Source organism: Agelaius tricolor, unplaced genomic scaffold, assembly GCF_023055355.1.
Source record: "Agelaius tricolor isolate 1412-34295 unplaced genomic scaffold, bAgeTri1.0.p SCAF_3, whole genome shotgun sequence".
Lineage (NCBI taxonomy): Eukaryota > Metazoa > Chordata > Aves > Passeriformes > Icteridae > Agelaius > Agelaius tricolor.
In genome coordinates this window covers 49,983,008-50,001,530 of record NW_027269263.1, presented here as the reverse complement: position 1 = coordinate 50,001,530, position 18,523 = coordinate 49,983,008, and the positions used below count along the sequence as shown (strand labels likewise).

The following is an 18,523-nucleotide window of genomic DNA, read 5'->3' as shown; positions in this document are numbered from 1 at the left end:
TTTTAGCCACTGTCAATATGAAATAGTGTTTTCTCTCTAGCAATAAAGCACGTGGGTACTTTTGTAATAGAGATTATTTCAACATGACCCAACAGCAAGTATAATTCAGATAATGAGGTGACATTTCATGGTAATCATTTAGGCCAATATTTGCAAAGTTTGCACTTAGATGCCTAATTTAAGCTTTGTGATGAGTAGTCCAACATGTAAAATGCTGAGCCTTCACACATCCTGCTGCCTTCCCTGGGATGATGCCTCTACATTTACACAGAACAATTAGCTAGCTCCCCTAATCAAGCTTAAGATTTTCCCATGGTGAACAGGGTAAAATGCTATTTTTTTCCTGTGAGCTTACCAAATTATCCCTTTGTATGCTGATGGCTGCAAATAAATTTTGCAGCTCTGAAAACAGTTTTTAATGTGCATACATTGTACACACAGTCATTGTGCTAAATATTATGTGCATGTTAGTCACTATAAAGCATTCTTATCTTTGTGTTAATAACCAATCATATTAATAACTATAAGCAACCCCAATCTCAGCTAGTTTCTACTCCAAATTTCTAACTCTGTTCTTCCTTTAGACTAAAATAATCAATTTATTTTAATAACCTCAGGTACCTATTTTATTTTATCTACTTCTCTCATACATAATAGCAAAATACCTGCTCTATGTCAATGCCAGTAATGAAGACTACTAAGATGTATTTATTATTTTTTCCCAGAAGACAGTTTTAGTGAGCTAGCACCATTCCTCCAGCATGTCTTGATTGCTGAAGAGGACCCACAGCAGTGAAAATATCTGTAATACCTGTGAACTCCTTCTTGCACCGGTCTCTGACACTCTCCTCCAGGCCTTCAAGTTGTGATTTAATTTTTTCATACTCTCGTTCTGCTTGTTGGCTCTTGCGTCTTTATGGAACAGAGGTAAGAATGAAAAAAGGTTACAAAATGCAAAAGTAAATAATTTGCAACAGCCCTGAGAGGGAAGCCCAAGGAATGGAAGAAATTTTCATGGCTTTGATTTTTTAAAATACAGCAGAAAGAGAATGGAGGAGAAAAACAGCAACAGAGGCCAAAATCTTCACTCCATGTAAAGTGACTTGGCACTATCATGGGCTGGTTGCTTCAAAGCAGACTTGGGCCAGTAATTTGAAATCCAGTAAGAAGTAGTTACAAATGCTTTCAATCATATATCAAGTACAGGAAGTCAGTTTGAGCAAGGATTGCTTGCAACATGTCCTGTACTGGCTCTAAGCCACCCAGGACAGTGTCTGGTTTCAAACTCAGAAAGTTTGATGGAGGCTCACAAGAACTGTACAGCACATGCTTCAGCTGTATTGATATGTACCATAAGAGTGAAATCCACCCCTTCCTGAGGGACAGTATGAGGCCCTCATTACTAACCTTAAAATTGGTTTAAGTAGTCAAAAACAGACATATATTCTGGCCCTTTATGAAGCATGAATTCTGACACTAATAATGAAGTTTGTGCGTGGGTAATTTAGCTGGAAAAACAAAACCGACCCCGTAGTAAAAACTATCCAGCTCAAACCTACAGTGCTGACTGAGGCAGCATAAATGTTCATGGGTATTTATACAGAATAAATTATCCATAAGTTATCTCCTCCACAAGTGCAATTTTAGCTGCCATTTCAAAAGGGTATGTGTGCAACTCAGTCTGCAGTTGTTTACTTGGGAAGCCTGGGACCAATTGTGTTTATATATAAAGGAGGGACTGGGCTGACTGACACCAAGGAATTTGGCATGCGTGAGAGGAATAAATTGGTGCTCATACATATTTCCAGCTGTAACTTCTTTTCTAAACTCTGCATCTCATAAAAAAGATGAAGATAGTTTCTGTAGACTGAGCTGAAAACAATCAGGTAGTACCTTGAAAGCTTTAGGAAAACAAAAGCACCTAATTAGAAGAACTTACCTGTAGCAGATGATAGAAATGCCGATGATTACTATCATAGGAATAAGTACCAGTGGCAAAATTAGATTCAGTGGGATATCAGTCACACGGTTATCATATTCCACCCTTCCAAGGATCCATTCCCGGAGTCCAAATTTTACCTAATTGGATAAAAACAGACATTTGTCTCAACAAGTGCAAATGTAAGGTGGTGCACTTCTCAGTTGCACTCTAAATTCTTAGTAATTTTCACAAGTGAATTTCTAGCTCAAACCTCCAAACAAAGGAAATACTTTGGAATATTTTAAACTGACTTTGGGTCACTAGCACTTTATTCCATGAAGTAATTTAATTTTGCTCAGCTGAGGAAGAAAAATCCCAAGTCTGTCTGGCTGGAGTTCTACATTTCTATATAATGAAGGTATTTGGCAGCCTTGAGACTGTTCTTTACGTGTGACATCTTTTATGCAGTAGGCAGAAGCTGGAGGAAGAAAGAACTGCAAAGAGTTTCTTCACAGTACTACAACAACTGTGGAGAACAAATTATTTCAGCCAAGAGGCACTGTAACAGTGTTATTGATACATGAAACTAAATTCCACAGAAAAGGTAACGTACAATGAATTCGGGAAGATTATTGATGGTATCTCTCTTCTGCCGTTTCTTTGGCTGAGGCTGTACTTCTGGTGGCTCACAATATAAGTCTGTTTCAGTCAGAGTTTTTATATTGCAAGGCTCATCACCCACAAAAGCTTGGGCCTCATCAATTGTCATGGCTTTGTTCAGGTTACTGCCCTAGACAGAAAATAAAAAGCTGAGTTATCATCACAAAGTCTTGGGGGACAAGAAATCCTGAATTGCAACTTTCCATTTGGATCCCTTTCAGCAGCAGATATGATTTGCCCTGCAGCCTACAGAACAGCCGAGTGATTGGGAACTATGTGATTCCCCTCCCTTCCTTCCTGGTGTGAGATCAGATGCCCCTTCCAGTTCCTGGGAGGTCTGTTGGGGAGGGCGTTTCCAAATGCAAATGCCAGACTCAGCAGGAGGGGGCATCCTCGGCAAACCCAAAGTACAGCTAAAAAAGATAGGAATTCTTTCTGAGAAGGGCTGTGGGGAGAAAAGGGGGGCTGCCAATGTTCATCATCTAGCAGAGGTAAGGGACTCTACCAAGAATTTGAGGTATGGCACCAAATGTCTAATAAGGCTTTGAGAAACGAAAGAAAAATTCCATACATCCTTCAAGGACAAAATGAGCAAGCACCAACTTTTGACAAGTTTACCTTTGCATTAATAAGTTTGTTGACTTGTTTTTTGATGCCATCTGTGAAGTTTTCAAAAGTTGGGTCTGCAACATAGGCAAAGGAGTGGCTCTCATTTTTTACAACCAATTTATAATGATCCATTAGAATAACAGTGGTAATGTTATAGTTTTCTGGGTCTTCCAGTATTGGTGGGGAAGAAAAAACCACCGTGGTTTCATTAAGTCTTGTAACAACCTTTCCATAAAACTGTAAGAAACAAGACAAGAAGAAGAACATGCACATTTTAGAGTCCGATTCCTTTCTGTACATAACTGTTGATAACTTTAGACCATAGAAATAAAACCACTGAATTTATATCCTCTCCATACAGCAGAAATACCACAATATAAAATATTTTTGAAAAAGAAAATGAAATAAATTTGTTGATGGTAATAAATCATTGATTCACTTTATTCCAGCAATTGCCTGCAGAAGAAGCTTGGGCTATGGGTCAGTTTCCATTGTCTCCAATTTGTATGGCTCTTTACCACTGGACTGATACCATCAGATTCCTCTCAGATTAGGAAGTTAACATGTCACCCTTAATCCTGATCATCTTCTGTACCTTTGAGTAGCTTGGGTCAATTATTTTCTGCTTACACTATATAATACCTCACTAGATTTCAATACAATCATTAAGTGAAATTTTGGAATAAAATTCAACAGTTGTTACTTAACCACTCAAGGTAACAACTCAGTTCACCCATTCTCCATCCCCAATTCAACAAATTTTTTTACCCTGACACATTCAGTCATTCAGTAACATCGACCACAGGCAACAACACTAATAGGAACCCCCAATATTTATTCTATCACCACCCGTGTTTCTCACTTCATAACTCAATGCAACTAGATAGCTTCTCCCCAACATTTTTGATATTGCCATGTAAGTGAAAGCAAACAAAAAGATTAGAAAAGCTGAGTAGTCTGTAAAGTCTTAATGAAGAATGTGTGCTATAGGTAATGCTGACTTAAGCTAACAGGCTGAGTATACATAAAAGGAGGTGTAAGAAATGTTGATAAACACTGTAAAGAATGCTAAATAGAATTTTAGATTGTCCTGGGAGTCAAGATTATCAAGATAATCACCTTTTGAAATTTATGGCCTAAAAAATGTAGTCAGTTTTCCTCTTAAAAATCTTTAGGAATATGGTTCTAATGTACCCCAATCCAGTTGGCTTTGGCATCCTCTAAAAGTTGAGTCATGCATATGATTCAAAACATGCTCATTACAAACTCTTTATGGATCATAAGACAGTCTTACACTGAAGAGCCAGCCTTACCAAGAGTCTTATAATGTTCTTACTGGAAGATCACTTTTAGGTCTAAATCAAATAAATTGTGATCTTCACTAGAAGAGGAGAAAATTGATACTATTGGCAATATCTGTTCCTCTTAACAGAAGATGCAAGAAGGAGTTTTTTTAATGCTATTTTCCACAACTTTTTGTGACCTGTTGCAGGTGGAATATGCATGAAGCAAAAAAAAAAAAAAAAAAAAAAAAAAAAAAAAAGAAAAGAAGACTTGGTTCATTGAGATGTCAGGAAAGAAAAGACACTGATTGTGCAAAGCTGAGTAGTCTGCATTGTCTAGATTTAGATCCTGCTTCAGGCAAATTGCTAATGGCTGCATGGGGAGAAGAAGGAGAAAGATAAAGAAAAAACAAACACTTCCAAATTCTGAAATACATCTTTTATCCTTATCTATATCGAATGAAATGAATTTTAAAGCAGAATATTGCAAAGTACAAATGCATGTAAGGCAAGATGGTAGGAAAGTCGAGACTTTCCACAGGAACACCCTGAACAGACTCAGAAATATGTTCAAACCTTATTTCAGTTCAAGCCCAGTGGAGTCCAGTGGGAAAGTTTATATGCAGTTTTTGAACAGATTGTATGTTGTACATGCAATGTTATGCCTTTGGGGGAAAAGAAAGAAAATTACCTTTTTTTGATTCATTCCCCCTGCTTCTGGACGCTCTGCATATATCACCAATGAGAAAGACTGGATGAGCTCAAACCCGGTTCCAGTTACTGTAATATTTCTTCCTCCACTGCAAGACAGATTTAAAAAAGAAGTCAAGTCATTGGCAGACTACCACAGCTGTACACTGCTTCATCCTGCACTGCTACTGCTTCCACTGAAAAAAACCCCTTATGTGTGATGCCTATATGACAATTAGATGTCCTACAAAAAGGACTTCTGTTAAAGCTATTGATGATGAAAGTATTTAAAAGATCAATGTCAACTTAAAACTCTATTTAAAACAGCATGATTGAAAAAAGTACAAATTGCTTTGCCAGGATTTTTGGCTGTACATTGATGGCAATCTTTGTGTGCTTTACTTCTCCAGTGTTACTATTAAAATCACTCTGCCTACAATATGCACATAGAGACAAAGCTGAGATTATATTTTCCACAGGTCTGTAGGGACCTGGCTTCCGTATTCCCTTTTATTTGCAGCACATTGTTTAAAAAATAATACATTCACATAAGAAAAAGAATTTGCCAGTGGGAATTAAAGTCATTGAAGTGACATGGATTTAGAGGGATAGTAAACCTCAAAGCAATACATAAAAATAGGCTTTAGTTGATATAGAAGAAAAAAAAGTCATTTGAATTCCATGGGATAAATCACTGTTGATCTACCAAAGAAAAATTCCAGGTCCCAAAGTCACCCAACCAAATATGAAAAGGAAACATTACAACCAAATCCTATATTATACAAGTGATTACTCAATATTCAAGAAGACAGGTACTAATATCTCCAAGAGAAGTCAGAGCCAAATTTATTTTTAATGTTCTGTTTGTTAAGTCATGATGTTACAATTTTTACATTGACCTTTGTAAAGGGATAAAAACTAGGAAGTAAACTGAATACTTTCAAACATCAGTTGCAGTTAAGACCACAAGCCCTACGTTCCTGAATGTGTGCATTGATAGAGTATAGGAGTTTATTCCAAACAATTCTATATTTAATATTTTTCTTACCTATTACACATATTTTAAGCCAGTTGTGAAGAAAGTTACGACAAACATTTCATTACCTGCTGAAGCTGTTGACTGGCAGGAATTTGGTGACAGTAGGATTCTCACTGTATGTAAACAGCTGTGGGACAGTAATTCTCGTGCTCCCATAGTTCATTGTGACTGGAACAGGTTCAACCTTGTTGTTACGTCCTGTAACGCAGATGATCTCGTCTCCAAATTCAGTACTAGATTGAAGAAGAAAAAGAAGAGGAAACATCTTCTGTTACTAACACTATGGAGTTTTATATTCTTTTACTGTATACTTCAGAACAAAAATACCAGGGCTCCATTTCTGCTGGGTACAGTAGTTATGAGAGGAGCTAACACTTCCATTAGATCATGTAAGCTTTTTAACAAAAGAGATATAGGATGTAACAACGAACATTGTACAAACACAGGAATAATGCAATGTCAGCACACTTAGTGTCCTTCCTTTTTTTTTGAGAAAAGACAAGGGCAACAATTAATAAAAGGAAAAAGAAGGGAGAAGAACAAACCATGGGGGAGACTAGACATTTAGTATTTTATACAAAACCACTGAGGACATGCTGAGTGAAAGCATGGGTGGGTTTGAAGCAGCCAGTCTAGCAGAGAAAGCCAAAAGTGGAGAAATCTTTGGACATCTAAATTCTCCCACTTAAGGTGTTTTTACAGCTGCTCCTTCCGCTGCAGCCTCTGAGTGAGTTTCTGTCTGAGTGTTACATGCAGACCTCCATTGCATGGGAGGAGTCACAAAGATATAGACAAAGGACTTGTTTAATTTATAAAGGGCAGAAAAGGTTGGTGATTTTTTAGGACATAGCTCTGTATAGTTAGTTACTTGGGCTACATACACATTGCAAGGCTGGCTACCGACTGTAACTTGAACATCCTTCTTGGAACCAGTGGCCAGATTTATACCAGAGATGGTAAGTCTGGTTCCACCTGCTTGTGGACCACTTTCAGGCCTTATTTGAGAAGGATGAGGTTCCTGCAAAGAGAAGATGGTCAAACTAAGTGAGAAAATTAAAATAAAATTTATACCAGTATTATTTAGCTTAATAGGTAATATAAGTTTAATATCACTACCTGAAAAATAATAAAATTAGAGCAATGACAGACAAATCTTCTAAAATTAAACAAAATCTTTTACTATTCATGTTGAAATAAGTAACAGATAATGTGAATGCACTTTTTTTCTTTATTGTATTTTATGAGGCTTTATACAAGTTTCAATTCCCTATCACAAAATGTAGAGTTGGCAGCCATTAAGTTTGTGAGAGCTTCCTGTTGGATTTCCTGGTTTCATACTTATTTTAAGATTTCTCTCTTCTTTATGGCTAGGTCTACCTTCATCTTTCCTTACCCTTTCCTATGTTCTGTGTCAGCTACAGGAGACAAAGAACAAGGTTTTCAAAACTTGCACTAAACAGAAAGAATATGAAGATCTCTTTTATCTCAAAAGGCTCTCAATAACTGTGGTAAAACTGTTAACCTATTCTTAGGCAATAAACTTGCAAAGAAAGAAAATCAGAAAATGCTCAGATTCTCTTAATGTACCTAGAACCTTGGAGTGGGTTCCTTAAAACCAATTAAATCAAGCAGACACATTTCAAATTGTTATAAAATTTGTTTTATATTTAAATTTTTCAACAAGTTCCCTCCTTTTGTTCTCAATTCGGTCTTTGTTTCAATGATTGTATTCTGGGAGCTCCACCGTAAATTAACAGTAAGGGCTTTTCATGAGCAGCATGATTTAATTTGTCAGTAAGTAGTTCCTGCTTCCAGTTGAGAAAAGCATCCTTATTCAGGACCACACTGAAGCTGCTGAATCAAGAGGATGATGGAAGCCGAGCAGGCCACGAGATGTGGCCTCCAGCTGGCTCTGGGTGCCACTGCCTGCTGACCCCACGGCTCCCCATGCCTGCAGACGTGCCACAGCCCTCGTGCCATGGGGCCACAGCTGCTGTGCCTGCAGGCACCACTGTGTCCTGGGCAGGCAGCACTGTGCCCTGGGCAGGCAGCACTGTGCCCTGGGCAGGCAGCACTGTGTCCTGGGCAGGCAGCACTGTGTCCTGGGCAGGCAGCACTGTGCCCTGGACAGGCAGCACTGCACCCTGGGCTGGCAGCACCGTGCCCTGGACAGGCAGCACTGTGCTCTGGGCTGGCAGCACCGTGCCCTGGGCTGGCAGCTGCCCTGGTGTTGCACACAGATACAGGATGCCAGGTCTAAGCGTGTGGCTGGTGAATTAGGCTGGGGCATTGCTATGAGGGAACCTGATCCTGTGTTTGCTGAAGCATACTAGATCAAGGCCTTAAGGGAGGCTGTGAATAGGTGATGCCTTTTCTGATGTACAGCGGTACTGCTCCACCATACTAAAACAGGCTTTTCTTAAATGAGTCAAAAAAAGTAATAAGCTTTTTTCCCAGACTCATGTATATTTGTAAATGACAGCTGTTCTCCTCCTCTTGCATAATCTTGCAAAAATGGTTAACTGATAATAAAAGTCCAGGCTTGGGGGTATTTCATATGCAGGACATGCAAATAAAGAAAGAGGAATGAAGTTTGAAAACGTCCCTTGCTGATGAGAGTTTCCTTGATCACTATCACACAGCACTGATCTTCCACTTGAAGGAGGAAAAGCCCTTCTCAGAGACAGAGAGCAACACTCCCACTTCTTCCTAGTCATGCAGCAAACCCCCTTCTCTCACGTAGCTTTGCTCAGGCACAGACCATCTCTGTGACAGCTTACAGCCACAAAGCCAAGGGCACACCAATTGCAGCGAGGAAGGGACTGATATACTGTATTTCAGTTCAAAGCTCGGTGACTCATCAACAGGTTTTTAACAAGCAGCAGGAATACATAAAAATGCATCCAGCTGACTTCATGGTTACTTTACAAATTTGTTTTAATGAAGCTCAGATATTAGAGAAGCACAGAGAACTCTTATGTGCTCTGCTTTTTTTATACTTTCATGTCTAGGCAAGTTCCTTCTGAAGGAATGCATCATGGTTCAGCACACTTCACAAATCCACAATGACAACCGTAATTTGCTCTCGAGTCATTGAGCTTTAGGAATATGCTTTAACTAATTGGGTGTCAATTGCTTTTCTTCCCCGAGAGAAATCTGTTTGTAAACCCTTCACTCCTCAAGAGTGAGCATATGACTGCTCTCATGCACTACCCTTTGATTTAGCTTTAATTTAATACATCACTCAGGTTACAAGATTTTTATATAGGGAAGTCACTCAAAGTAATTTAAAAGCATTTTAAAAGCTCATTTAGGTCTATATAACCCTGTGTGTGCATCCTCATATTTGGATTTAATTGCTTGCTGATTGAAGCGAGATTGAAACAAGACACACCAGCGTAAACAAAAAGTTTTAGGGGGTCAATTTTAAAAATAACATTTGAAGTTTAAATTAGAATAAGTCCAGATATGCACCTTATAGGAAAAACTCATTTGTGCTTCTTTATAACAGAATTCTGTTGCTAAAAAGATTACAATTAGAACTGTATATGAAATACACAGTTAATAAATACACAGTTTATAAAAATGGGTCAAATACTTTAAGCATAACCTTACCACATGGACAGAAAACCATACCTTTTATTAAGTTCAAATTATATCCTAATTGCTATAAATTGTTAACCATGCTGGACTTCTGTGTTTTCCATGGGAATTATTATTTGCATAGCATGCTTAGGATAGCTTTCAGATTAATGTTTTCCTCAAGAACTACTAAAGAAGCAGTATAGGCAAATTCTTACTCTATGAACCTCTGAAAAAATCTCTTTAAAATTTGTAGCCTTTTCCCTAAATACTACCTCCACTGGAAGGTTAGGCTCCAAGGACAGGCTTAAAAAGAAAATGAACAAGAAACCACTAAAAGCAAGCCTTTAAACATAGACTAAGGAAACAAAGAAAGAAAATAAGGGTTTCTGAATCATCACACACACTATTCTCTGTAACCTCAGCAGAACGAATGAAAGGAAGCTTGCTAGGAACTTCAGTGGACAGCTGTATTCCTTTCTCTTAGCAAAAGTGGGAGTTAGAGCTCTGTTGGGTTATCTGATGGGTCCCTTTGGCAGGGCTCAGCTGTTCTTGTTGCCAACAATCAGTAAATGCAGAGTGAGCCACAAACTTGAAGTCGAACCACTCAGCATCACTGTCTTTGAAGGACCTGTTAGTGGTTGCCTGCATTTATCTCCCTAGGAATAGGGATGTAGAAGTAGCCAGCTAGCAAAGTTATCTCTGAAAAACATAGCTCTAAGGGGGAAATGAAAGAACTATCTGTTCTGTTTTCCACAGAAACTGGTTGGTTTTTTTTCTGTTTTCTTAGAAAGGCATCAACTCCACCTCTTGGAATTGAAACTCAGCTACACCAGACAGGAGAACTCACCACCCACCCCTCATGCATCCATTGTGCACACACATCTCAGTTGCACTTCAGGCTGAATGGAAAACTGGGGCCAAGAACCACTCTGGGAACTAACACAGAGGGCAGCCAAAGAGGAAGTGGAATGGTTATGGCTAACCCTTATTTTGTCTTTAATTGCTGATCTTGCAGCTGTCCCTCAAAGGCCTATTTTAAAAGTGCTTAATTCAAAATATTCATATTTAACACATTTAAAGTAGTTCTGCAAATACCAGGAGCTCTCAAGAGAACAAATAACGTGGATGCTTCATAAAGATGATCTAATAAGGAGAAGCTGAACGATGCTTTGTGTGCATGCAGAGAAATTCTTCAGCATGACTGCTAACACTTTGTTACTATAAACTTGGAAGGAATATTATTTGATTAATTTTAACTTGCTATTTTCTGTTTCGTATTTCCCCTCTTTCCCTTCCTCCTAAGGACCTGCCAGAAAAAATAAGCAGCTGAAATAAATTATCAAGAATTTTAACAATTTTAATAATCATTTTATTGCAAAACCAATGTGCTATGAATAAGTTTTATTGCTTCTCTAAAATATTCATGGATGTCTCAAAGAACAAAGCTCCATTGGCCCACCTGGCAGTCTTCTTAGGAGTACCAATAAAGGAAAAAGTAAGGTCATGCAAATGCTCAACCAGAAAGCATTTTTCAAAAATGCAATTAGGTAGATAGATTCAGGAGGAGAACGATACTTTACTGAATGCCAAGTTAATTTGAAGAAGTGCCATCAGTGGTGATCCAAGACTTCAACAAGAACTGTGTTACCTAAGGAGAAGGCAGCCCATTCCCATGGTTCAGCAGTCAGACAGACACATACGGGCCCTTGCAAGGTGCCAGGTCTAATCTCATCTTACAAAGTCTTATCTTATGCAGCCTGGCAAAGCTGCATAAGATAAGACCCACAGCTCTATGTTGCTACCAAAATCCTACATGAGATTCCTTCTCCTTGCAGAGGAAGACAAGGGGCAGACAGTAAATCTGTCTGTGCAAGCCTTCTTTGAGGGATAATAAAATGCTGCTTTTACCAAGAGCCCTTTAAACTGAACTCAACCTGAATGTTCAACTGTTACAAATGGGACTGATAAGCCTCCAACCTCAAGTGCTGCAGTATCAGTGATGCTATTTTTTTCCAAATCCCCTCAAGGATTTCTTCTCTCCTTCTTTCTGCCCTTTTGTCATTTCAGTCTCCAAATCAGAAGTACACCTGCTATCATGGTAAATACCTCCCTTTCTTTTTCAGCCCTCTGCACCTTGAGATCTTTGTTGGCTCTGTCAGAAGACACCCAGGGGAACTCAGACTTTCCATAACATCACTGTAACATCACACTGCAGTGCTCAGTGCAATTATGATGTTAAACAGAACATTTGATAATGTGTCCTATATGGAATTTGTAGCAGTCCTGTAATAATTCTTCTGGAAAACATCAGCCTTTGTGAGGACTTGGCAATACTTCATTTCTCATGGACACAGTAAAATTTAAACAACCCTGCAAATGATGATTTAACCCTTGTTTTATAATTCCTTTAAGTGTAGAAAATAATTCAAACATATTTCAGTTTTTCTCTTATTTTGCTTGAAATGGAGGAATGTTTTTTCAGGTCTATACTTCTTTTGTCACCAGGAAAATATTGTTCATGTCTTCCAGGTAGTTTAATGCTTGAGCATAAATATATTCTGCAATAACAGGCTACCTTGTTATGAGGGCTTTTTGATAGTTTAGTTTGAAAAAGCCTATTCCAATGTCTGTCAGCTGTTCAGTGGCCTGGTTTTTGAAGAGTCTGGTAAGCCATTTCCCAGCAGAGGGACTTTGTGCCACCAGGACTCACCACTGCTTTTTGCTCTCATGATCATGCCTTGTGTTTGCAGAAAGTGGATTTGCAGTTTTGATAAAGCCTGTGCAAATACACAGCTATGCTGTCCAGAATAAAATTCAATACAATAGTTCAGCTGGGAGTGATCTTCAATCACCAGGTGTAACTTGCTCCCTACTGCATGATTTATCCCAAAAAAATTATTTGATCTAAACAGGATTTCTTGCTTGTAGGTCTGACGAGAATGTAGCCTGGAATGGGAAATTTGAGTACTCCACACATAAATCTTCCTAGGCCATACCTAGATGTAATAATGTTGAGTTCAAGATCTCAAAGTCCACCTGCAACCCAACTTTTCCATCTTATATCAGACTGCTGGGTAAGTATTACTGAACTGATAAGTAGTTTTCCCAATGCTTTGATAACCACAAGGCTATTTTCCTTATTGGAAGGATAAAAGTGCTATAAATAGGTTATCTCTTGTTCTTTTACCCCTGTGGTTAGTACCCATCCTGTTGCTATGGTTTACCTAAAAGCAGTGGTTATCTGCTCCAAGCAGTGAGACAACACTTGTACATTGCTTTTGGTACCTAATGTTCAAATAATGAGAGCATGTTTAGTAGCAAATTCATATTTCCTCTTTGTAATACCAATGCAAATGTGGCATTTAGATTCCTGTGTGCCACTGTCTTATCCTTGCTTCATCAGCACAGTAGTACTGGAAAAAAACCCAAAGAAAAATATTGACAAAAAGGCTCCAGCTGGCCCAAGTATATCTGTGACTTCACGTTCAGGCCATTTTTCAGTGTCCTGTATTTTTCATCACAGCCAGAAATCTCTTCTTTGCTTGCTTTGTTTTTATCTTTTGCCCCTTACTTAAAAATCTGTTCACAGAAATGCTGTGTATTTTTCATTGTAGTTTCATGCTTTCTGTATGCTAGAGGGTAAATTATCTCCATGTCTGTTCCACTTATAATCACATTTAGACATGAACTTGCTTATTAGCAGTGTACATGGCTGCTGCTCTTACACAGCTACTGTAGATGCTCTGAGCATTCACATTTAGCTCTTACATTTTTTATTCTGTTTTTTATCCTGTTTAATCTACAATGAACTTTAAAATCTTTAATATTTTATGAGTTGCAATTAGTCTTTCTGCAGAGTTAGGAAGGTGATATCTTATTTCTTCAGATTTTTTACTTCTATTTTAGTAAAAAAATACCATTTGTAATCTGAAAATTCTCTAAGAGAGCTCCTAGCATTTTAGATCTCTGTGGTCTGCTGGTGTTAAATCAAAGCCCATCTTTTACCTAGCTAGCAATGGGTTTATTCCTTTTTTCTTTCTTTTTTCTTTTTTTGTTTCCTGGTTTTTCACAATTTTCTTTGCACTTAAAGATATAGAGGTGTAAAAGAGAACCATTCCCCCAGCCTCTTTTTCGCTCACCCATCTTGCATCTGAGATTGGATTTTCCAGACAGATTCATGTTCTTTTTCACTTGTTTTGTTTGCTCTGCAGCTTTCCTGGTTTGCACTGTCATGTCCAGCCAAGTCACTTCTGGTCCCTTACAAACCATCCAAGAACAAGAGGAGTGCACACCCATGGAGCATCACCAAAGTTCTGCATGTCTTCTTTATCTATTTCTCTGCTTTTCCATTTGTCTGTCATCAAGCACAACCTCATCTATACAAAGTTTCCTTTCCCAGAAGAATTCCTGGACATGACTCTGTAAATAAGGGACACTGTCTACTATGGTATCCATCTGTGGTAAGCAGTTTCTAGCCCATGAACTGCACTACTGAGATAAAACTGGTTGCCCTTTATTCTTCACTAATGTAGAAAATCAAAGACAGAAACAAAAAACCACCAAGGAAGCTACTGGTGGATCACAAGAGGGGCCAGAAATTCAAGAACAGTTGGACAGCAGCAGAGGAGAGGAACCTAGCAGAGATGCACAGAAACCTTGGCATGAAGTCTGTGCTTCGGAGGGGGATGCTGGAAAAAACACAACTGTGCCAGATCACAAGCAGAGACACAACTGGGAAGGGAAAAGAGGATGGTGTCAGAGCATGGCCCCGTGATGCTGAGAGATGCCAGCTGCAGCACAAGGGGAAGCCAGCAACAGATGGAGGTGTTCAAACGGACATGATGGGCAGCAAATGGCAAAGCCACCTACGCTCCCTTCTGTTGGCTCCTGCAGGCACTGACCTCCATTTGGGGGTCTGCCTTTGATGCAAGTGCACTTCTTCACAAGTAAGAATGGGCTCCTGTGCTTCCACACAAGCAGAGAACAGGGATGCTGTTTCCAAGACCTCATGACAGTGCACACAGATGTGGATAAGATTCTCACAAATGTACAGGCCATGTTGTTGCTGAGCCTTTATCACAGCCATCTTTCCTTCACAAATCCTTCCCTCTCCTCATCCTGGTTCCAGCTGCAGTAAATTCTGGCTCTTGAAAAAGTAATTTTTTACCAAAATTGTCTGCCTCACACTGAAAGCCAAATTATTCTGCCAACTCTTGCATGTTATGCACACAAAAATAAAAGGCATAGCCCGTGAAGTGCTGTAGACACCAGCCAGCTTCTTGGAGGTCAAAATGGCATTTCATGGACTATAAAGGTAACCACAGGAGCTAAATTAAACCTCTGAGTGGGGAACTCAAGCCATTAGGATCTGTTCTTTCCCCCTCAACTTCCCTCCTTTCTCAGACTCAAGGGAGCCTGTTTCTTGTTTTTTCAGACAAGCCACCCACTCACAGGATATTCAAGCAGAGAATTTCCACTGTGCATTCTTGGCAGTCTGGTGCTCACCGCAGTGGCTGACCTGACCCCCTAGCTCTCCTCATCACAGCAACCATAACACAAGTCAGTTCCTGCAACAGCAGATAGATGAGGAGCTGAGTCCTGCCTTTCTGGGGCTGCTTTGTCCAAACCTTACACCATGTAAGCTGACCAAACACTTCCAGGTACTCCAGGTGCCCAGGCAGAGCATTTGCCTGGCAATGTGCAATGTGTGTTGGCTGCTGTGGATGGGACACTTAAGCAAAGGGCTGGTATGTTAAACAACTTATTCTTTGGACTGAAAGCAGCATCTTTTTATCATGAGGCAGACACCACATGATTTTCTGAAACACCACAGAGCTCTTCTGACAGGTTTGATGGAGAAATGGGAGCATGCATGACTGGAAAGTCTGCACTATCATACATCCAGTGTTTACTGGCAGCTCTCGAGCAGAATCATGAGTACTGCATGCTGGGACATGTATTTAAATGCATGGCTCAGAGGATAGAGAGTTAAGACTAATAGCCACATGAATAAGGGCCAACTTCACTAAAACTCTCAGCTATCCAGGAGCTCTCCTGTCCCCGATGCGGACTGACACACAAAGAAGATGTACGGCAAGACTTAAGAATAAAATAAGAACCTCTGGAAGCAGTTCCAGACTTCTGTGGATGTGTGGTTTATCAGCATCAATCATAATGGCAACAAGTAGGTAATTTTCCCCACAAAAAAATCCACCCAAAGCCCCCAGCTACAGTGTAAAAGGAATGTAAAATTGGGGCAACAACTCAGGGTGAAAAATCAAGGAGTGAGCTGAAACCTCCAAAAAAGCCTTGAGGCACTGATCTGGTGAGAGCTTCCAGGGCAATTTCTTCAAACATCACAAAGCAAAGCAGAGGATGGATGCACGTAAGAGGAAACTGCCACATTTGGGGGTAGATTGAGGTGGAAGAGTGCACCTTGTTAAATGGTAACTGTGCTGTTCATTTCACATTCAAACTTCCAGTATGGTGAATGTTCATGTTTGTTCTCAGGTCAGGCTCTAATTTATCCTCCCTTCCTCCTCTTTTTGGTTATTCATCTCATTTAGGTAAATAGACATCCTGGTTTACAAGAAGTCATTTTTTCCAAGCCAGTTCCTAAACTACCTTCAGCACCTCAGAAATGTACTACACTTTTGCAAAATTATATCTCTAATTTCACCATCTTAGATTTATTTGAGCTTTCTGAAAAGTCATTCTAACCTGCACAGCCTAAACCTCACAAAATTGTTCCAATAAATGCTGGAGGTGCCAGAACCATCCACAAGCTCTTGTCCTGGTGCCTTGAGTCTAAAGAAGAGGTGTTCTGAGAAAAGAATCAGCACTTGTATGGGATCAGCAAATCTGGGCCATACACATTGGAAAAGCTTAACTCCTTCCTTTGAGACTGCTTCTCACTGCCATAGCAACAAGCAAATCAGATAAAGTTAACAACAAATGAAAAAGCAGGACTGGCCTTTAGCCATGTTACTGCTCCACCTGCTCAGAGACCAGCCAAGCTCTCAGTGCTCCAGATGTACTGCATAGCTGGATATTAAAATTTAGCAGGAGTTCATTTCTATTTCACTAAACAGGAGAATGGTTATTGCCTGAGCCTGCTTATAGTGAAACAATAGAAATGTCAGCAGAGGATGACTGGGTTATCAGAATTTAATTTTATTGGGACTGTACTTGAACTGAACTCAGGCTGGATAGAGAAATTGTGATGGGTAGGGAGACAAAAAGCTTTCTTCTCCTGTTGTGCAGCAAATAGAGTATTTACTGTACAGCACAGACACTTCTGGACCAAGGCATTTTTGTTCAGAAATAATTATAAATTGAAACCATGGCTTCCCTTTTAACTGGATTTTTGACCCATTTCATGAAGGTCTTGCACATTTGTCAGTTCTGAAATGCTCTGTGCTGGCAGACAGGAAAGAAGCATGAGTCTGAGACCCAAGTTGTTCTGACTATTGATTCTCATCAATCCACCTTTAAAAATAAATCACACTGTTCAGACTGGGTATTCAACAAGAGCCAAACAGTACTACTTCTAGAATCATGGAATGGTTCAGGATGGAAGGGACCTTCAATGCCCACCTAGTCCCACACCCCTGCCATGCACAGGGACACCTTTCCCTAGATCAGGTTGCTTGAAGTCCCAGCCAACCTGGCTTGAACAGTTCCAATAATGGGGCAGATACAGCTTTTCTGGGCAACTTCTTTCAGTGACTCACCACTCTCATCATATAATTCTTTCTTATACTCAATCTACTTGATAAGTGCTTTTGGTGGCAGATACTAATCACATGTATGAGGCTGAGGCAGTGGGGTATATGGTGATACCTCTGGTACACACAGACACATCAGGATGAGCATCTCCAGTGTCTCCTTGTGCACTTCTGCCCTGTCATGCCACACACTGCATTTAGAACAGTCACTGCTAAAGATGAAACTATTCTGCTTCAAGTAGTCAGAGCTCGCAGTTAAAACCATAATAGTGACCAGCAGAAGGGTATCCATCCCATGTGCCAAAGAAACAGGGAAATACATGAGAGAAAATTTATTTTAGAAGGGTTCTTGGAAAGAAGATTATTTTCTTTCCTTTGTATATACTGAGTAGAAGAGGTTTTACACAAAGCATAGATTTTGCATATCTGTGAAAGAAGTCTGAAAAAAGCACTGAAACAAGACGGCAGCTTTTAAGCCAACATTAACTGATGCAACTGTCTGCTCTGATTGTCTGTTCTCATGCCAAAGCATTTGTGCCACACTTGTAGAGGTGCACATCAGTATGACACCCCATACTGACTTCAATCCTACAGTCCAAAGTTGGCTTCATTTTCTTGTGGAATTAAGGGAAATGAAACTAGAAATCAATATCATCAATTTTCAGGTGTGAATTGTATTATTTGTCAATGCTTTCCATATTGTAAATAGGGTCCACATGGAAATAGTCTTGCAGTAAATAAAAATGCTCTTTATCAGCAGTTGGCTTAGGCCACTGATTTTTCAGTGATCTCAATGCAGGCAGAGACTGACACACAGAGAGTCTTGGACTTGCAGGAGGACATCCACCCAGGTAATGCTCATGCACAGCCACTTCTCCCATCACCTCATTGACAGGCAGTTAAGAATCTTTCCCTGAAGTGGCCAAAAGCAATGGCTCCTTATGTCCCTTTCAGATGTGCTGAGGAGGGAATCACACCAAAACAAGTCCAAAGACAGGCTCCAAAGCCT

At 39.6% G+C, this 18,523-nt stretch overlaps 1 protein-coding gene across 9 annotated transcripts in view; it reads right to left on the bottom strand.

Moving 5' to 3' along the window:
- Nucleotides 1-18,523, bottom strand: part of PLXNB2 (plexin B2) — a 251,654-nt gene that overhangs the window by 26,263 nt on the left and 206,868 nt on the right. For all 9 annotated transcript variants that reach the window (XM_071423798.1, XM_071423794.1, XM_071423795.1 and 6 more), the window contains 7 exons: nucleotides 7,084-7,220; nucleotides 6,268-6,435; nucleotides 5,165-5,273; nucleotides 3,200-3,427; nucleotides 2,535-2,711; nucleotides 1,940-2,079; nucleotides 812-912 (listed from right to left, as the gene is read on the bottom strand). In XM_071423798.1, coding sequence (XP_071279899.1) covers nucleotides 812-912; nucleotides 1,940-2,079; nucleotides 2,535-2,711; nucleotides 3,200-3,427; nucleotides 5,165-5,273; nucleotides 6,268-6,435; nucleotides 7,084-7,220 — 1,060 coding nt within the window. The remainder of the gene's footprint in view (nucleotides 1-811; nucleotides 913-1,939; nucleotides 2,080-2,534; nucleotides 2,712-3,199; nucleotides 3,428-5,164; nucleotides 5,274-6,267; nucleotides 6,436-7,083; nucleotides 7,221-18,523) is intronic.